Source organism: Gopherus flavomarginatus, chromosome 7, assembly GCF_025201925.1.
Source record: "Gopherus flavomarginatus isolate rGopFla2 chromosome 7, rGopFla2.mat.asm, whole genome shotgun sequence".
Classification (NCBI taxonomy): Eukaryota; Metazoa; Chordata; order Testudines; family Testudinidae; genus Gopherus; species Gopherus flavomarginatus.
In genome coordinates, this window is record NC_066623.1 from 92,885,124 (window position 1) to 92,905,069 (window position 19,946).

The window sequence follows — 19,946 nt, forward strand, 5'->3', positions numbered from 1 at the left end:
TTGATTAGCAACAGCTAATTTAGACACCATGATTTTGTATGTACAGCACTTAACACTGAATTCCATCTGCCTTTTTTTGCCCAGTCACCCAGTTTTGTGAGATCTCTTTGTAACTCTTCACTGTCAGCTTTGATCTTCACTATCTTGAGCAATTTTATATTGTCTACAAATTTTGGCACGTTTACCATTTCCTAGGTGATTTATTAAGATGTTGATCACCACTGGTCCCAATATAGATCCCTGAGAAATACCACTATTTCCCTTTCTACATTTTGAAAATGGCCATTTATCCAACCCTTTGGTTCTGGTGTTAACCAGTTCCTGATCCATGAGAGGACCTTCCTTCTTACCACAAAATTGTTATTGCAGTTCTAGGACATTAGTAGCTATGCTGCTATGAATGATTGTGTGGTTTCAATACATGCACTTAAGGATATTTCAGTATGAAGTTGTGTAAAAATATCAATAAATTATAGAAACAAGTGTGTGAAAACATTTAATAAAGGATCTCTACATGCAAAGACAAGCTGTCACCAAAGACAGTACTAATATCTTACTGTAATTCCACAAAGTGAGCTGAAAATCTTAACATTTAACAAGATAAAATGAGGTAGTTAATGATACCAATGCACTCTGCTCTGAAACTAAGTACTTTAACTTCCACATGTTGTAAAGGCCAACTAATTTTCTTCACTGGATGCTTTATTGATGGAAGATTATATCTCATTCAGTTTACAGATAAATGAATGTGTAGTGATACACATTGCTTGATTAACTACAATATACAGTACCAGAATCTTTCCAAAAATTCTGTATAATATTGTAATTAAAGTGGAAGAAAATATATTTAAACAATGACTAATTAGGATACTAGTTTGCTTTGTAAAATGTCTCTAACCAGTAGTCTTATCTAAAAGAACCATCCATTAATTTAGAAAAAAATAGTTTGACTGGCAAAAAGGCTTTTAAAGAAAAATAACCTTAAAATAAGGCAATTGAAGTAAGGACTAGTGCTCTGCATTGACCATTCTATTAAAAATGGAGAACTATTTTGAAAAATCTTTTTAGGACATCTTTAACTATAAATAAGCTGGGGGACTCTTAAAGCCTACTTTTTCCTTCACAATTACCTTTAATATGATCCAACAGGAATTTCATTTAGTCCTTCTCAGTCAGAACATGGTGGGCAGATGCAAACACACAATGCTACGGGATGTAAAATAGAAGCACTTTAAGCACTCCAAAGACAAAACGATTTCATCCTTCAGAAAAAATATTTCATAGCTACTTTTATTTGATATTATTTCTTTCACAACTATTTTCTCAAGTGCTAATGAAGTAGTAATTCATATCAATGACAAATTTTCAATTAGCAGCACATTTGGCAAGTCATACTACTGTAGAGAGGCGATCTGTAGAATGCTTATTACCTGCAAGTCTCAATCTACACTCAACACAAATGATATTGTATTTCCAGTAGTAAAAATATTTTCTTTAATAAAGGACTTTACTGGTGGCTAACAACTGTATTTGCTGAGAACAAAAACCTTTACACTTATCAATTGCTATGAGAAGAAAACTATCAGTATTGGATAAAAATGATGGAATATCCTAAACAGGATGTTTTAAATGCACACAGTTGTCCACTAACATCAAAGTGTTCTAACTACTAGTATCTTTTCTCTGCTTCTCTTAAATACAGTGCTCAGGGCAACTGACTGTCAATACATGCTTATATTATCAAGACAATGTTTTGTGACTGATGTAGGAAACAAAAAAAATCAAGTCGTTCAAGTACTCTATTACTGTGACTAATATGCTGTTGTTTTGAGTTAGTGTACAAACAGAGCCCACAGGTCCACATATTTAGATGCAGATAAAAATGTTTCTTCATCTGTTACAGAACCTGCAATGCATATAACATCCACATAATTTATTTAAACAAGCCATTTTGACACAATCCACGGATAAAGTGACAAGGTTTATTGTACAGTGATAATTTTACTGTACTGATGTAAACACATTAAAATGAAAAATATATGCAAGTATGTTTGAGATGAGTTTCAACCAACAAAATCAAAGCAGCTGAGCATAGCAATTTTTTGCTTCTGTAAGGTCTAGCTCACAAGTTCAGGCTGTACATTTATTCTTTGAAGGATGTCTTCAGGCATACAGAAAACAGGACTGACAGGCTTAATTTGTTCATCTCCTAACAATGACAGACCAGCAATTCCAAATAAGGTGTGAAAAGGATCCACCTGGAAAAAAAATTAAGAATTTATACACACTGACAACTAAAACCCTTTGGATGAGTTTACAGCGAGACAGTAAGACGACTGAGTTGCTAGAAGAGATGAGAAAGCTCAATGGTGGTTGAATATTTAAATTCAGAGAACAATGGAAGTGCACAACTTCCTGGTTTTTAGTATGCAATTACTTTAAAATATCAGAAGTAAATATTCACACACATTAAAAGAAAAAAAATAGCCAGCTTCAAATTGTATACATTTAGGATACAACTTTGAGATGTTTGAATTAATGATGTTTGTTGCCACCAGAAATTTTTTTAAACCTGAACTCAACAGTACACATGCAGATAATGGAAAAAGTCTGACAGCTCTTTCCACCAATTTCCTGTATGCATTGTTACAACATGGTAAATCTAATTCCTCATGATTTTACTATCTATAATGTAAAAGTTACATGCTAACCTGATGATCTAAAACCAGCTCTGCCATAAACTCCATATTTTTTTTCCTCAACATTATATTGCTCTTTGGCAATCTCTCTGAACATAGAGCTGTGCTGACAGGTCTTAGAGGGGGCCAAAGGCACCCAAATACACAACTGAAGGGAAAACAAGGAAAAATGGGGCATAGGAGAAGAGAAAACATAGGTAGGAGGTAATTCTCTCAGATTTAGAGATTCCTTCATGAGATAAGGAACGGATTTTCCAGAAGGCTGCTATACAGTTTGCATATCCCTACACAGACAACATAGAAGGCTACTTAAACCTTTAGGCTGAAGGTATGCCTTCAGTGATGTAGCCTGCATCCTCACTGCAAAGTGAGCATTGTCAGCCCTAATAAAAACAGAAACCAGGGCTCTAACCTACACCCCCAACTGTGCCAGCTAGCCCAAATTGAGAGCACCACTTAGCTCAGGTGATAAGATGATGTGTGTGGACAATAACCAAGTAGAAACCTGAGCTAACCCTACGCTAAAGACAAGTTACTAAAGCTCCTTACATTGCTCTGCAGCATAAATGAGCAATAAATTAGATGGAAAAAGCCCCTTGCGTATACCATCTGCACAGGAGGCCTCACTAGCCAGTTTACAGCTGGCTTAAGGGCTCTACACTGATCCAGCTACCAGCCTCCCACATATTAGTATTATACTGCCTAAAAGCCCAGCCTTAGATCAAGGCCCTAATGTACTGAACAGAACAATTAAAAGACTGTCCCTTCCTAGAGAGTTGGCATAGCAGGCACATCATAGGAATGTCCAGAATGCACAGCACTGACTATTCTCTGCTTTCTAAGGCCCACACATAGGCCATTAAAAGCCAAATGTAAGCTAAAGGAGCTCTGAAGCTGCTCTAAATTTACACAGGGGGCTGGACAGGCCCCTGCATGGACCCAAAGTTAATGTTAACTTTCTAATTCTCCTTAGAGACATAAAAAAAGCTTCCTGCTACACGTGTAGGGCTAACTTAGATATGGGCAGGCCCAAGTTAAGACAGGCCAAGCCTGAACAAGGAATTGCTGTAACAGCTAACTATTGTGAATATATTTCTAGCAAATAAGGGAGAGAGAAAACTAACTAAACTCACGATTGTGGATATTAGAGAGACAAAGTGGGTAAGGCAATATAATTTATTGGACAAACTTCTGCTGGTGAGAGAGAAGCCTTCTAATTACAGCGCTCTTCCTCAGGTCTGGGAAAGGTCCTCAGTCTCACAGCTAAATACCAGGCGAATAGAGAATTTAGCTTTAGTAGCAGCACTATTCAATTCTCACAATAACTGCCACAACACTTATTGATGATCAGATTGCAATTTGACCTTAAATATACTGATAATTTTAATGGGAAATCTTAAATGCTATTTTTACCTTCCATTTTCATGTAGCTCACTTTCATCTTTAGTTTACCTAATAGTTTTTGTTTAAACTGACACATTTGTCTTCACTAAATTCTAAGCCAGCGGTTCTCAAACTGTGAATTGGGACCACAAAGTGGGTCAAGACTTCATTTTACTGGGTCAGACTTGCTGGGGCCTGGAGCTGAAGCCCGAGCCCCACCACCTGGGGCCAAAGCCCAAAGGCTTCAGACATGAGTGACGGGACTCAAGCTTCAGCTTCACCCTTGATAGGTGGGGCTCAGGTTACAGGCCCCCTACCCGGGCTGAAGCCCTTGCGCCTTGGTCCCCCCTGCTGCGGTGGCGGGCCTCGGGCGGGCTCAGGCTTCAGTCCTCCCTCCTGGGGTCATGCAGTAATTTGATATCAGTAGGGGGCAATGAAGTCTGAGAAACCCTGTTCTAAGCTATAAATATCAAGAGCATACATTCTTAATGTTTTCCAACATCACTTTTAACTGAAAAAAATATCAAATTTAACTGGACATGTCTATTTAAAGGAAACATCTTTAACTTTTACTTCTCTTTTTACTGTAGCATTTTAAAATGTAACAGTCACAACTGCAATACAGTCTACAATCTTATTAGCCTGTTGCTTTTCAACAAAATGTTTTTTCAGCCATCTGCTGGGGCTTTAAACAGGGAAAGGGTCCTCAATTCTCAGCATGGGATAAGTCAGCAGATATCGAAGACAGTCACATGCTCCCTCAAGGAAACAGATATGCTAAGGTAGCATTACCTTGTTCATACTCGTGTACTACCTTTCATATAAAATAAAGCCTTTTGCAAACCTGTAAACTTTGAATTTCAACCTAAAATGTACATTTAAATTAACTTGCCATATCTCCTGGTCTGTCTGCAAATCCTCCAGTCTCCTCATCCTGGCAAGCCAAGATAAAGCAGCGTAATTTCTCTCTGTCAATCCAATGTAGTCTACCAATTATCTTCAGGGATGCTAACACCCACCATGAATAACATACATCTGGTAACTGGCAAATAAATATATTAGTAGAGTATTATGTTTTTTAAATACATGGGTTGCAGTAGTAACACTAGGTTTTGTGAAACCACTAGCCATATCAAAACATCACTGAGCAGAGTACAAATTTGGAGCACTGCCTCTTGGGCAGAGAACAGAGTTCCTCCACACAGCTTATTCGCAGATGCCCTTCCTCCCCCCCCAGCAGGAGAATCACAAGTGTTCTGCTGCTTTTGAAACCTTGCCAGTCTCTGACAGGATTTTGGCTCTGAAGAAGAGACTCATTTAAATGGTATTTTCATTTTCATGGCTAAGAGGGACGAGAGACTATGAGAACAGTATCAACCACTAATTTAACAAAAAAACTCTTAAGTTTGAAAGCATTTGTCTGCTGCATCCATTAAGAAACTAGTGCTAAGAAGTCTCCACTTGCAAGTCAGTCATACAAGACTACATTATTCAACTGTTGGACACACACAACACGAGTCCTGCAAAAATTATAAATCCAAAGTATTTTTCTGGTTACTTTATGAACAAACATTTATAAAACCTGTAGTATACAGCATTCCTAAAACATCACAATATATCCAGGCCCTGATTCAGCAAGGTATTTTGAGACCTTAAACTATGTTGAGAACATTGCATCTTCTAAAAGAAGAACCAATACTGGATGATACAGTGAAGGAATCAAGATTAAGAGTAAAAACATTTGAAGTTTTGCAACAGCATTTGAAAGTCCATATTTCCCAGAAATTAGAAAAATAATATTTCTGCTTCTACACTAAGCAGAGTAAAAGTTTTTTAAAAAGTGAATCAAATACCTTCTCTGGCCTTCCATTGAGACCCCCAGAGGGTAACTGACGTTCACAAAGCCACCAGCCCAGCAAGTCAGCATTTATTTGGTGCAACTGGCCTGTTATAGCCAGAAATCCTGTGCAACAATAGATCTAAAATTACAGACATAAAGTTCATGTGTATTTAAGAACTAAGTAGCATGTAACAGACTAAATGTAGGAGGATCACAAAGCAGGATTCCATTCTTTCATATCATGCTAATAGTTAAAATAAGCAAGTCAGAAGATTAAGTGTTCAGTTTACAAAGTGAACATACTACTCCACTGTTATGATTTTTTAAATCTTATCAGAATATAAGATCTTACTAATGTACTCCAGTTGTCATTAAAAGCAAAATGTAATTTGTAGTGTCCTTAAAAAAATCAGATTGAACGATAAGGTATTTTCTTAATGTATGCAGGACCTCAGAGGAGATTTAGAATTAAAAAAAACAACAACACTATTTTTGAGGCGGACTATGACACGTTTCGGTTGTATGTTTCATAAATAATTAAGTTTCTCTACATTGAATAGTTTTTATATTTTCATTTAAACAAGTAAAACCTTCCAAATTACAATACTCAGAACAATTGTGGAAAATGAACAGCTGATCATTGTGATTAGATCTATATTAAAATAGTACTAAAATGGGTTGAAGGTCATTTCTATCAACTGGAGGTTCGGAGTAAGTGTTGGTATGAACTTCATCCAAAGTTAAAGTTACATGTAAAGTTTCTAGAGGAAGTCATACAGGTCATCTTCCTTGGCATTTATCCATTCTTAATGAGCTCTAGTACCCCTTCACCTTGCCTCCAGCTAGCTTGTCACCTTAAAAGAAATTCCACCAGCACCATCAAGAAGTTAACCAAGTTACCTCTGCAACATATCAGACTTTAGAATAAAAGGTAAGAGTGGAATCTACAGTAAATTCCACTTGAACTATAACTATAATTGGGCCCTGAACTATAATTATCATTGGGCTAAACAAGTATTTTTCCTACCAGAAGGCAAGACATTTGATCAACGTGCAAGCCGGTGAAGTACAAAAAGTTCTGATATGCTTAACCTAACAGAGGAAAAAGTAGATGACGTCAAAACTGTACTCTAATCATATTACAAAATTTGAGATTTTCTCCCTAACAAATTTGAATGCTAACTACTTTTTGAACAGCTGCATGCTTGTCTCTCTTTTGGAACTTTAGCTACATTTTTAACTCATTCTTGTGATGTCTGAAACAAAAATTCACACTATGCAAAATTGTGGTTCTGATATGGATTTTTAGGGACAAAATTCAGCTCCTAGACCTCTTTACAGATCAATTGTGTACTTGTGTCATTTAAAGGAATAAAGTTCTTTACATACATTTAGGAAGTGACAAAACTGCTTCAGTCTGCATTGCTGACAGGTTTTAGAAACAGTTATAGAAACTAGATATTTGAGAATTTCTTGCTAATTTAAAATATTTCAATGTGCAAGCAACAGCACTTACCTGCCCTGCATGCGATTCAGAACCAGGTCTACAACCAAATCCTCCATCAAAGTTCATACAGGACAAAACAAATTCGACTGCTTTTTCCACATCAACCACATCTAGCTTTCCCTGTAAGTCAGAAAAGTCCCTTTAACATTTTATACTACCACCAAGTAAATTATGTATAGCTACTGTAGCATCATTCGTCTGCCATCTACAGAAAACTTAAATATTTGTATCTAATATCCACCCTTATTGCAGAACTTACCAAAAGAGCTAGTGTTGCTGCAGCACAGAAAGAGAATCTGGTATCTATTTCTCCTACAAAGAAGGGGGGGGGGGAAATAGTATAACTACAGAGAACTAATTTTGATATACATATGCACACAGACGATGCATGCTATTAAAAAGAACACAGTAAGTCAATAATCAAAGGATTATTAATTCATGGTTACATAGAGATCATTTTATATTTGTTTAGTGTGATCCTATTGGGAATTAATGTGAATTATTGGCTGGTGGAGGAAAATATTGGTATAAAGTATTGGAGTGTTTTCTATTTAATATTCAGAGAAACACCCATGTTTAGTGATTCTCTGAATATTAAATAGAAAACACTCCAATACTTTATACCAATATTTTCCTCCACCAGCCAATAATTCACATTAATTCCCAATAGGATCACACTAAACAAATATAAAATGATCTCTATGTAACCATGAATTAATAATCCTTTGATTACTTAGTGGTTGCCAAATAAATATCCAGGCTTACTTCAGTTAAGAGAAATTTGTAAATATCTTATTTATTTTTTAGTTTATAAAAAGTACCCAGTGCATAATATGGGCACTGAATAGAAAGAGAACTGGTTGAACAATGTTACCACAGAGATTCATTCACCAGTTAATTACCCACACTGCCCACTCTCAGCTCTTCACCATCATAATCTGAAGGCCACAAAGACTCACAACTTTGGACAAAGCAAGTTAAAGGGCAGTGGACCCTCAAAAATACATCAACACCAGTCTCCACAATACTCAAGGTCTTCAGCTGGTGTGAAGGCACAGATCAAGAAAGAAGGTCTCTCAGGCAAGGTCTATACTAGAAACTTTTGCAAGTATAGTTTAATCAGAGGAGTGATTTTTATGACATTTCTATAGTGGCAAAAAAGACCCCGTGTAAATACAGTTATATTGTTTTAAAAAGTTTGTTATTTTGCTAACGGAAAAGCATTACTACTTGGTATAGCGCGCGCACAGACATGCATGTGCGCGTACGCGTCTGTACGCACAGACACGCAGAGTTATACGATATACGAGCAACTGTGTATAAATGGGCAGTGTGTGTCACACACGTGTGCGTCTGCGTGTCTGTGCGCTCGCTATACCAAGTAGTAATCCTTTTCCCAGTGTTGATTAGACCTCAGTAATTAGAACTCAAGTCAACACTTTAAACTGTACCCCAGATGCAAATAGGGAATGAGTGCAGTTTTTCAGAAATGGTTTAATATCCTTGTTGTAGCTCATATCACCAATCAAGCAGGTAACCACATTCTGTACTAGCTTTTGCTCCTGAATTTTCCTCAACGGTAGCCCCATTTATAGTGCATTTCAGTAATCCGGTCTGATAATTTACATTCTTGTTAGTATTTGTCATATCCCTGCCTGTGCATGTTATTACTATATTATGACAAACTGGCTGAAATGTAAAAGTTGGTGCTGAATATGGATGACCATTTTAATACCAACACGTAGCTTGTCAACTTCAAATTGATGTTTATGGATTTACATATGTTGAAATATCTCGATCAGTTCATTTTATTAACTGAAAAATGAAACAATGGTTCTGTTGTAACTGATATTCAACAGGATACAATACTGAAATATTAAAATATATTTCATAATAATAAATAATACTTTAAAATGTCAATAGAAGAAAAGGTGAACAAACATTCCCTTTAAAAATCAAAATCAAACGAGATCAATATTTTTAGAAGCTGTGAATGCAGACACAGATTGGTGTCATTACTATGCAGAGAGGTAGTTCCTTTTACAAGCAGTAAATATATACAACTTATAAATCACTAGATATTAAACTCAAAGATTAATATCTAGTACAAATTACACTGAAATGAGAAGACACTTTCCCATCACAAGCTCTAACAAGTTTTCAGCTTTCAGAAGCTTCCATGAAGGTTGATCAGTTTTTGTTATTTATAATCAATTTTTCTCTAAGTTGAGTCATCTAGAAAAGCAATGACGTGACTGGCTGTTACACAATGGCTCCTTTTTACAGTAAAGGAAATAAATGCAGTTCATGCATAATACATAGTGAAAAAACATGCAGAGCGACTTATTCTTAACTGCTTCATTACACGTAAACCCATCCATGAGATTTTGAAGATATGTTACCCCATTTGTCTCCAGCAAATGATCCATCTTCTTTTTGCAGGCTCTTTACGTAGTCAACAATTTTATTTACATCAACAACATGGAGACTATCATATAAGGTAAGAATCTGCAAAACGAAAAGGACTCAAATCAATTACCAGAAGGGTAAAGTTTCCTAGAATTTACCAGAGCCCTAGTTTTCTTAAAAACACACAACTTCATTTTACTGATGATGAACATAAATAACTAAAATTTTTAACTACCATGAAAGCTTCAGCTAACTGCAACCTACCCAACGTTACAAGCTTGATTCCACAAAATCTTAAAATTCCCAAATTAAGGTGAAGATTTCCATGCATGGTCTCAACACAATCTCTTTCTCCACTTTAAAGTTTCAAGTAATCATTTGAGTTAAACTAGCATCATGGAACACGGTATTGATTTATTAGTGTCTGATTATGGCTAAATTTTGTTAGGAGAGAAGAATGTTCTGGGCTTGTAGTAGCATGTATACCTAAATAATGGAAAGGTGTAGAAAGCTTTTGGATGGGCACATTTTTACAAATATAAATTCAAAAAAGAAATCACAATTTAAGAACCATCAGACTTTAAAATTATAGACTAGTCCTCAATAAGAAGCACATGCTTGGTAATAGCGAGAAGAATTTTAAGTTATGAAATTTTTAGTTAAATCTATTATAGGAAATAATGCAAGTGATTCATTCTATAGAGGTATTTCCAAGAGCTTTTTTGAGCAGGATTATAAGTGTTGCAATATGCTTTTTAAATTGAAAAAAACAAACAGAACACAAGATGGCAATGTTAACATAATAAAGTTGGAGGACAGGAAAAGCAGAAATTAAGCTTCTGATGGTAATCTGCACTGATTTATCATTTTGGATTAGCAGTTTAGAATCCTTAATGTACAATATAAATGAATACAGTATGCACAAGGTGGATTAGTTTAGCATTGCTAAAAGAACCACAGATTTGCATTTCCTGACTCTTTTAAATTTGCAAATTTAATTCTCAGTTTAGATTTTTATATTTAGGCTGCAATCTATTGTGGTTTTATTATCTTATAGTAACATCAATATTAAGCACAATGAGTCTAAATAAATTGGAAGAACCTCAAGACTTATTCCCTCTCTATACTGGGTTGGGAACCCAACACACACAAATCTTTTGGCTGGCCTGCATGGATAGACCCAAAGTGGATCCAGAATGTGTCATAACCAATTAAGACACTGAGAATAATTTGTGCCCACATTTATGACAAGCAGAAGTGTGGTTCTCTACCCACAATAGCTGGTACTCACTCAAACTAAGAAGAGTGGGCATAGCAATTTCCTCAGGTCTCAGAGTAATTCTAGAGCTAAAGTGTGATAATCGTCAACTTTAGATTCAGGTAATACATGCCAAGACTCATCACTGACCTGTGAAACTCCTGGGCCCCATCTCTCACTACCAGACACATCTACTCTATATTTCATCCTATTCAAGGATTACAACCCACAACACGTCTTCCCTAGAAAATGATCTATGATGCAAGAGTATTTAAATACCATTTAGATACATTTGGTCCCAGCTTGTCAAACTATTTTCCACTAACTTCATTCAGTTCTTGTAAGTGTTTAAAACTGGATTGGGTAACATTTTTTGGTATAGAGCAGAGGAAACTTGACTCTACAAGTAGTTAGAACCTAGATCTGTAATGGAGCTAGTGTGTAATCACGAGGATCTCTGTTGTACAGCTTCCTGTCAGCTGCAGATACATGACCACACTTTCACTTTGAAAGAAGGCTTTACATTATTAGCTGAATGTGAGTAGGCAGGCAAGTTGGGACAATACTATGGTATATGTTGGCTCAGAATGACAAGATGCACTTGGGTCAACCTCTGTGTGCAGGGTCCCAACACCACAAAAGAAAGTGTTTAATAGCTTACAATTAAAAAAAAAAAAAAAAAAATCTACATCAATGTTTTACTTCTCAAATTTGTATTGCTGTACTAGTAAGCTTTAAAACAGAAGCTTCCCAATTCAAAGTTTCAATTCAGGCACTACACACAAAGGGGAAAAGGGAAACATTCATCTCTACTAGCTTTAAAGAAACTGGATTTATATATCCTTATTATATATATTATATATATATATTATTTTCCCCAAAAGAGGTTGATACAATTCAGCATAATTCTTGTAGCCTTTTTGAAAACTAGACAGACTATTCTATTTCTTTAGAAAATAAAACATTACTGTAGTTAGAAGTATGCACATGAAGCACATGATCACTGCCTGAAGGTGACAAGCTGCTACATCTTGTGCTTTCCAACTTGATGCATAATACATGTCTAACTTGCAATAAACTTATTAGAGAATTCACAGAACTAAATCTATAAGTTAACAATTTTTCTAATGAACAAATCAGGCTCAAATAAAGCCTTTCAATGTGCCAGCAGAAAAATGAAATACTTTGGTGGTATCTAGAATAGTCAAATAAATGTATTGAGTTAAGCAGCTGTTTTCACTTACTTCCAATATTTTCTTTTCAATATATTTACCTGGACAGCGCTAAGGGTATATAAAAGGTGAGGATCGTGACCTATACTGGCACTTATTCCACCGCACTCATGTTGACATGATTTGATGAACGCTAGAATTTCTTCTTTGGTCATTCGTTGCAGCTGTCCCATGAGATCCATTACAGTCAGTCCCCAGTAGACACCACTCATCCTCAAATATTCCGACATACAATACTCCTAAGTAGTACAGAATATTAGTTCTTAAGCAAACAAAGATATATAAACAAGAAGATCCCTGCTTGGATACAAAAATTTGGATCCGCAACCGATCTGCAAAGATGTTAACAATACAACTGCATCCACAGATGCATATAGCTGCAAACAGAATGCAGGTATCTGTGGATTTGCAGGGCTCAGTGTAACGTACAGAATTTACAATGTTTTCTGAACTAAAGATCTAGCCATTACCAAATCCTCCCCATTCAACAAACAAGCCAAGTTATACTTTATTCTAAGTTGTTTACTTAAGAAATATAAGCTTTCTAAGCTGGCTAAGATACTGCAACTGAGTCCTTGAATTGCTGCCTTTTACTTAATTTTTCCATCTTAGATGGCTGAGGCATAAGGTCAAGTTACTTGCCCACGTTTATGCAGCAAGATAGTAGCTCAGACCAGATCATGAGTTACGATCTTCTTGGTTCTGGTCCTTTGCTCAAGCTACTAAACCAAATGGTCCCCTCAAAGTAACAGCCTAACATTCAGTTAAGTACACAATTGCCATTTCCCAAAATCAAAGCAAAGCAATTTAGAGTAACAGGAAGAGAAAAACTCATTTATTGTAGCTTAACATATTGTTATAAAATCTTTACCTATGATTTTTCATATTGTATTATAAAATTCCATAGTAATTTATGTATTTTCTTGCTACAGGTGAGCAGGAGAGCGAAACCATACACATGGCAAAAGAGAAGGGAGGCTTCAGTCAGAGGCACCACACTTTAAAACGTAATTGAGACCATCTTGTTGGGAGACCTGTCGTATTTAAACGTCTAATTTTATTTTTCTGTACATTTTCTCTGTGTAGCCTTATGAATATCAAATATATACAGATATTTATAGCTGGCTTAAAAACCCCAAGCACAACTGCTACGGACTACTTTGGGAAAAGGTACTGACTGACTAGACTGTCCAATTCACTTAGTTCATAATTCTATTAAAAATCATCTAAGCAGTACTACTATGAGCAGGATACAAGAGATTAATTTAATAAAGAATTATGCATTATATGCCCAGCTGAAGTCATAAGCCTGCCCAATATTGTAACACACATCACATGGCTAAACTAACTATGCCATTTTCTACTTAAACGTTGCTCCAAGCACTGACCCCATAACATGTCAAGATATACCTCCAGCATACTGAGGATTATTAAAGAATATCTGTATTTGAAAGGATCTGCAAGTACTCATTCCCAAGAGAAAATTCCTCATGTTTTGGTATTTCTGGCACAAAGGTTAAGGCTAGACCATTGGGGGACTTGAAAGTGGACCACTAAAATCAAGCCAGACCGAAACAAGGAAACATATGAGGTCCAATAATCAGAGATGGTCAGGAATTTTCCAACAAAACAGTTCCGTCAAAAAAAGCCAATTAACTGAACCAGACATGTTTCAAAACAACAGTCTGCTTTGACAAACTTGCATCACAGACTTCCTAGTGGGTTGCTGTGGAGCCTAGGATCCCAGGGTCTGAGGATCTCGGGTAGGTAAGCCAAGCGGATTACTTGAGCTGGGAACCAGGTTCCCAGCACTCAAGGGCAGTCCCATTATGCAAGGCTTCCAGGGCTTCTTGCCATGGAGTCAGGACCTGAAAGCCCTGGCTCTAATAACGGCTTCCCTGCTGCAGATACAGGAGGGAACCAGGGTTCTCAGGGCTTCCAGGATCCCTGCCATTGAAAACCCACTGCATCCTGACCTCTCAAAGCATAGCTACACCGCAAACAAACAAACAAATCCCAATCCACAGCTATAAATAAGGCCCTACAAAATTCACAGTACATTGTGGTCAATTTCATGGCTAGAGGATTTTTGATCAATTTAAAGATTTTAGATGTTTATCTCTGAAATTTCAAGGTGTTGTAACTGTGGGGCTCCGGACTTAAAATGGGATAAGGTGTGTGTGGGGGGGGGCCATGCAGAGGCGGGGAGGTTTTGTAAAGCTGTTGTAGCGAGGTCCTGAAATTCCCACCCTTACTTCTGTGCTGCCTTCAGAGCTGGGTTCTGAAGGCAGCACACACCCAGCTTCCTGCAGTTAGAGGAAGTTCCCAGAGGTGGAGGTGGGTAGGATCTCCCCCAGTGCTGCTGGGAGCACCCCAGCCAAGGGTTCCTAGCTGCTAGTCCACACCAGGGACAGATTAAGGCAGGGGGCCTGGCCAATTTAGGGATCCCCCCCGAAAAAAAAATCAGTGTCCTAGCCCCAGAAGAAGCCCCAGGTCAGAAGCCCCTATCAGGTCACCCTGAGCCCTGGAGGGAGCTGCAGGGGAAGAAGCCCCGAGTCTGGGATGTCCTGAAGCTCGGCAGGAGCGGCAGCAGGGGGGAAGCCCCAAGACAGAGCTGCCCAGAGGCCAAGATGGCAGGAGCAAAAATCCTGAGCTCCACACCCAGAGGCACAGCAGAAGCCACGAGGAGTGTGTGTGTGCACACGTGTTATGGAAGCCCCGACCCCTGGCTGGAATGACAGGGTCCAGAAGGTCCAAACCCAGGCTGTCTGTCCCCTCCGCCGCCCTGGCTGCAGCCATCAGGAGCAGAAGCCCAGAGAGGAGAAAGCCCTGGGCTTGGTGCCAGAGCCATGTGTGGGGCAAGCCCAGAAGCTGAGGCTGCCCCAGCTGCAGGTACCAGGAGTGAAAACCCCCAGCCTGGCAAGAGACGCTGCAGGAGGAAGCCCCGAGCTGGGCACCTGGACGCAGAGCTGCGGCCGGGGGGAGGCAGAAAGGGAGAGAGAGAGCCCGACGCCCAGTTCCTGGGCTTCTGCAGCAAAGAAGTGAGGGTGTATCACCCTCATTTCTGCACTGCCTCTGGAAGTGGGTCTGACCTCCCCACCAAGAGCAGCCCTGCAGGGAAAGGACAACTCCTGTCCCTCCCCAGCATGGACGGACTAGCATTTAGGAGCCCCAGGCTCTCAGCAGCAGGGGAGATCAGATTTTACCGTGACACATTCTTCACAGCCGTGAAATTGGTAGAGTCCTAACTAAGTCTCAGAGCTCAGGTCTGCAGACTCAGGCTTGTGTTAGAGTGCTAAAAACAGCTGTGCAGACATGGTCACGCAGGCTGTGAAACCCAGAGATAGGGGTGGGTCTCAGAGCCCAAGAGGGAACATTTTAGTACCACAGGACAAGCCTCAGCTTGTAGATCCAGACTCTTGAGACTTGCTGCCACAGATCTGTTTTTCTGCAGTGTATATATACCCTGAGGGCTTCCTGCGCACTCCGGCAGATCAAAGCAAGTTCGATCTAACACGGTTTCACCTATAACGCAGTAAGACTGTTTGGCTCCCGAGGACAGCGTTATATTGGAGTAGAGGTGTATTTGTATAGCTGTATTTTTTTTAACCTGTCTCCGTTTGTTTGTTAAAAGATAGTTACATGGAATTGTACTTGGAAATGCAGAGTGAAAGCCTGGCCCTAATGCCAAAGCTCCCAACGATTTCACTGGGACCGGAACGTCACTCCTTAGCTGGGAATTTTGCTGGATAATGAACTGAAAGAGGAAACAAGTATTTTGGCCACTCATGAGAAAGTAATAAAACAGTGATCTGGGTTCCATGTCAGCGACAGATAGTTGTGGTCATCTTCTCCTACAAAATTCTATAGGAGGGATGAATGACCAACCAACAATATACTAAAAACAGTACCATTTCTCTTTCATAAAACCAGATAGGGTTTGTTGGCTAAGGTTCACTATTAACAAGACAGAAGTATATGCTAGTTCCCTAGAACAACTATATGGAAGAGAGAGGCGCAACTGCCTTGTGTTACCTGAATTCCAATGTAAGGGCCCTGTGGGAATTTCAGATGCTTTTGAATATACAAACAGCAGCAGCAGATAAGAGTGCTTCCTTTTGTCTATGTTTGGCAAGGATAGCTGCAACTTTGCCTCTTCGATGAACACCTCTGCAGTTATCTGTATCCTTTTTACCCTCAGACTAGATTATTAAGAACATAAGAACGGCCGTACCAGGTCAGACCAAAGGTCCATCTAGTCCAGTATCTGTCTACCGACAGTAGCCAATGCCAGGTGCCCCAGAGGGAGTGAACCTAACAGGCAATGATCAAGTGATCTCTCTCCTGCCATCCATCTCCATCCTCTGACAAACAGAGGCTAGGGACACTATTCCTTACCCATCCTGGCTAATAGCCATTAATGGACTTAACCACCATGAATTTACCTAGTTTTTAAACAGTGTTACAATCCTAGCCTTCACAACCTTCCCAGGCAAGGAGTTCCACAGGTTGACTGTGTGCTGTGTGAAGAACTTTACTTGTTTTAAACCTGCCACCTATTAATTTCATTTGGTGACTCCTAGTTCTTGTATTATGGGAATGAGTAAATAACTTTTCCTTATCCACTTTCTCCACATCACTCATGATTTTATATACCTCTATCATATCCCATCCCTTAGTCTCCTCTTTTCCAAACTGCAGAGTCCTAACCTCTTCAATCTTTCCTCATATGGGACCCTCTCCAAACCCCTAATCATTTTAGTTGCCCTTTTCTGAACCTTTTCTAGTGCCAGTATATCTTTTTTGAGATGACGAGACCACAACTGTACACAGTATTCGAGATGTGGGTGTACCATGGATTTGTAGAAGGGCAATAATATATTCTCAGTCTTATTCTCTATCCCCTTTTTTAATGATTCCTAACATCCTGCTTGCTTTTTTGACCGCCTCTGCGCACTGCACGGACATCTTGAGAGAACTATCCACGATAACTCCAAGATCTTTTTCCTGACTCGTTGTAGCTAAATTAGCTCTCATCATATTGTATGTACAGTTGGGGTTATTTTTTCCAATGTGCATTACTTTACATTTATCCACATTAAATTTCATTTGCCATTTTGTTGTCCAATCACTTAGTTTTGAGAGATCTCTCTGAAGTTCTTCACAGCCTGCTTTGGTCTTAACTATCTTGAGTGGTATAGTAGTGTAATACACTGACTTTAGGGTTACACCTAAAATAGTATGGAAGTCTCAAAACAGTACCTTTTCCAGTAGAATCCAGATTAAATCCAGTGATGTTGAGGCTCATTATAGCAGGCAGAAAGGCAACTATGGGGAATATGTGGTATTTGGGAAGACATAGCACTATAACACAAATTCATCTTAATAAACAAAAGATCACGTTTCCTAGGTCTCAGAGTAATTCTAGAGCTAAAGCAGTGATCTTCAACTTTAGAGTCAGATAATACATGCCAAGTCTCATCATTGACCAAGGAAAAGCACCATCGCCACCTCTCAGAACAACAATATCTTTTCTTTTAACCCTTCCCTTTGCATTCAGCCAAAAAGATACCTAACTTCCTAACTCATCACCTGTCAACCTACTCCTATCAGTGCAGGAAAGGGCAAGATATATCGCTTATCAGAGTATTTTCAATAGTGAAATAAGCAAATACCTACATAATCGTCTCTCTTTGCACCATAAGAAGCTATGTAATCTGCATGTTTCTCCAAAAACAAGGTGCTTGGTGCATCAGGTTTTATAACGACATCCTTTTGTGGCGTTCCCTTTTTTAAAAAGAAACAAAAAGTTAAGTTGTATTATCAATCTAAAGAGACCTCAGTACCTGATTTTTAATTAACCGATTATTGTTACAAGTAACACTTAAGTTGATTGTAACAGAACAGAGAACAATTAATTCATGTTATGTGTACCTGTCGAAGCTCAATATTTGTCAGTACTTCATTTCTTTTAAAACAGACATTACATCTGCTTTATTCTTTCCAGCTAAAATTTATTTGACAGAGCAAAGTCTATAAGTAAAACTTCGATAAGTTTACATTTTCACTAACCCAGATAAACATTAACCAAACTACAAGTTATTTTAAAAACCGACCTCCTCTCTTACCCCCCCTGGCAATCAAGGGGGCGCTCTGCAGCGAATCCATGCGGACGGGTTAATAGCGAGCCGCCTCCGGTTCACGTGGCTGGGCCTGGGCCTCGTGCTCTTCGCGGCCCCGATTCCAAGTCAGGCTCGCTCAGCTCAGCGCTCAGATTCCAGCCTGGGATCGCCCGGCACTGCCCAGTTACACAGCCCGAGTCCCTCACAGGCCGGCACCGAGGACAATCCCCCCACCCCCGTCTCCATCTCCAGCCCAGGCCCCATCGCAGCCCCCCCGGCCACGTTACTCCAACGGCCGCCGCCCCGTTATCCGCGCGCTTGGGCCCCGCTAGGCTGGCAGCGGGCGCCGGGCTCTACAACCGTTACCGCGGGGCGACGCCTCCCGCGCTCTGCAGCGAACCAGCTGGTCCGGGAGCGACGGGAGCCAAGCGAGCTCGCCAGGCGCAGGCCGGTGGACCGGCCGGACGCCGAGACCCGAACGAGCGGAAGCCGGGAGCAAAAGGGCGGCCTAGGCCAGCAGCGAGCGGACGGGGAGGGAGACCGCCCGGAGAAGCCCGCACCACGCGGCAGGAGCGAGCCACCCACCATGTTAGCAGCCTCCGCCGCACGCGCCACCAACCGTCTGTCCTACGGGCGGGGTCGCGAGAGAAGGCGGTGCCCCCGCGGGCCTCTCAAGACCCCGCCATAGCTGTCTATGGCGCTGCCTGGTTACTCTGAGCAGAGCTCCTCGTAGCCCCAGCGGCGCAGTGCGGGCGCCCTGACTAGCAACGAACCGACTCCGCTTAGGTGCGCACGCGCTGCCCGCCTCAGGAGGACCCGGCTGACCGGCGCCGCCTGCACAAGAGAGCGACCACGTGGGGCTCATGAGGGGTCTCGCGGGAGGCACCAGGAGACTGAGGCTGCGCCCTGGTGCAGCCACGTCAGGCATCGGCTTGAGCCCCGCGCACGGCGTCGGCCGTCTTGACTCGACGGGGCCCAGGCTCATCGCGGGTCAGCGTCCGCGCTGGGCTCAGCTCAGCGGCTTGTGGTGGCATCAGCGCACCGCCAGCAGTGCCACCTCGCCGGCCCGCTACCCCAACGTTCCGTTAGCCCCTTCTGCCCAGGGAGGGACACTGCTTGTCACTCCGGCAGTGTTAGAGAGAGGGAGACTGTTTTGGGGGAGGGATTGTGGCTTCCTTCTGAGGCTTACAAATAGTTTTCGTTTTAATCTCTAATCCCCCACCCCACACCGCTTCTTTATAAAGGTTGGGCCCTCCTCTGGGTTAACCTACCTAGGACTCCCCCCAGACCAAAGAGCAGATTGAAATGTAGCTTCTCCGACCGTGGCAGCACACCATACAGAAACGAATGAACTAGATTAACTGCAAGAGTGAACTTAAAGCAAATTCAGGCTTGAAAGCTAATGCAGGTTTAGAGAGGGACTGAATGTAAAGCATAATAGCTGTGCTTGATAATTCCACCGGTGGAGGCATTCTGGAAGAGTGCTTTGGTCAGCA

General features: G+C 40.3%; 1 protein-coding gene and 2 non-coding genes across 3 annotated transcripts; all 3 read right to left on the reverse strand.

Moving 5' to 3' along the window:
* Positions 1–483: 483 nt before the first annotated feature.
* On the reverse strand, positions 484–19,038 carry RABGGTB (Rab geranylgeranyltransferase subunit beta). The gene is made up of 9 exons (XM_050963659.1): positions 18,817–19,038; positions 18,008–18,115; positions 12,370–12,567; positions 9,832–9,937; positions 7,689–7,741; positions 7,439–7,549; positions 5,936–6,061; positions 4,975–5,124; positions 484–2,258 (listed from the first exon to the last, which is right to left on the reverse strand). The coding sequence occupies exons 1-9, from the start codon at positions 19,036–19,038 to the stop codon at positions 2,118–2,120; spliced, it is 1,215 nt and encodes a 404-aa protein (XP_050819616.1). The 3' UTR covers positions 484–2,117.
* On the reverse strand, positions 11,163–11,247 carry LOC127056045 (small nucleolar RNA SNORD45). Its single transcript, XR_007775689.1, has one exon. It is a non-coding gene; the product is annotated as a small nucleolar RNA SNORD45 (small nucleolar RNA).
* On the reverse strand, positions 17,736–17,818 carry LOC127056047 (small nucleolar RNA SNORD45). The gene has a single exon (XR_007775691.1). It is a non-coding gene; the product is annotated as a small nucleolar RNA SNORD45 (small nucleolar RNA).
* Positions 19,039–19,946: the final 908 nt, after the last annotated feature.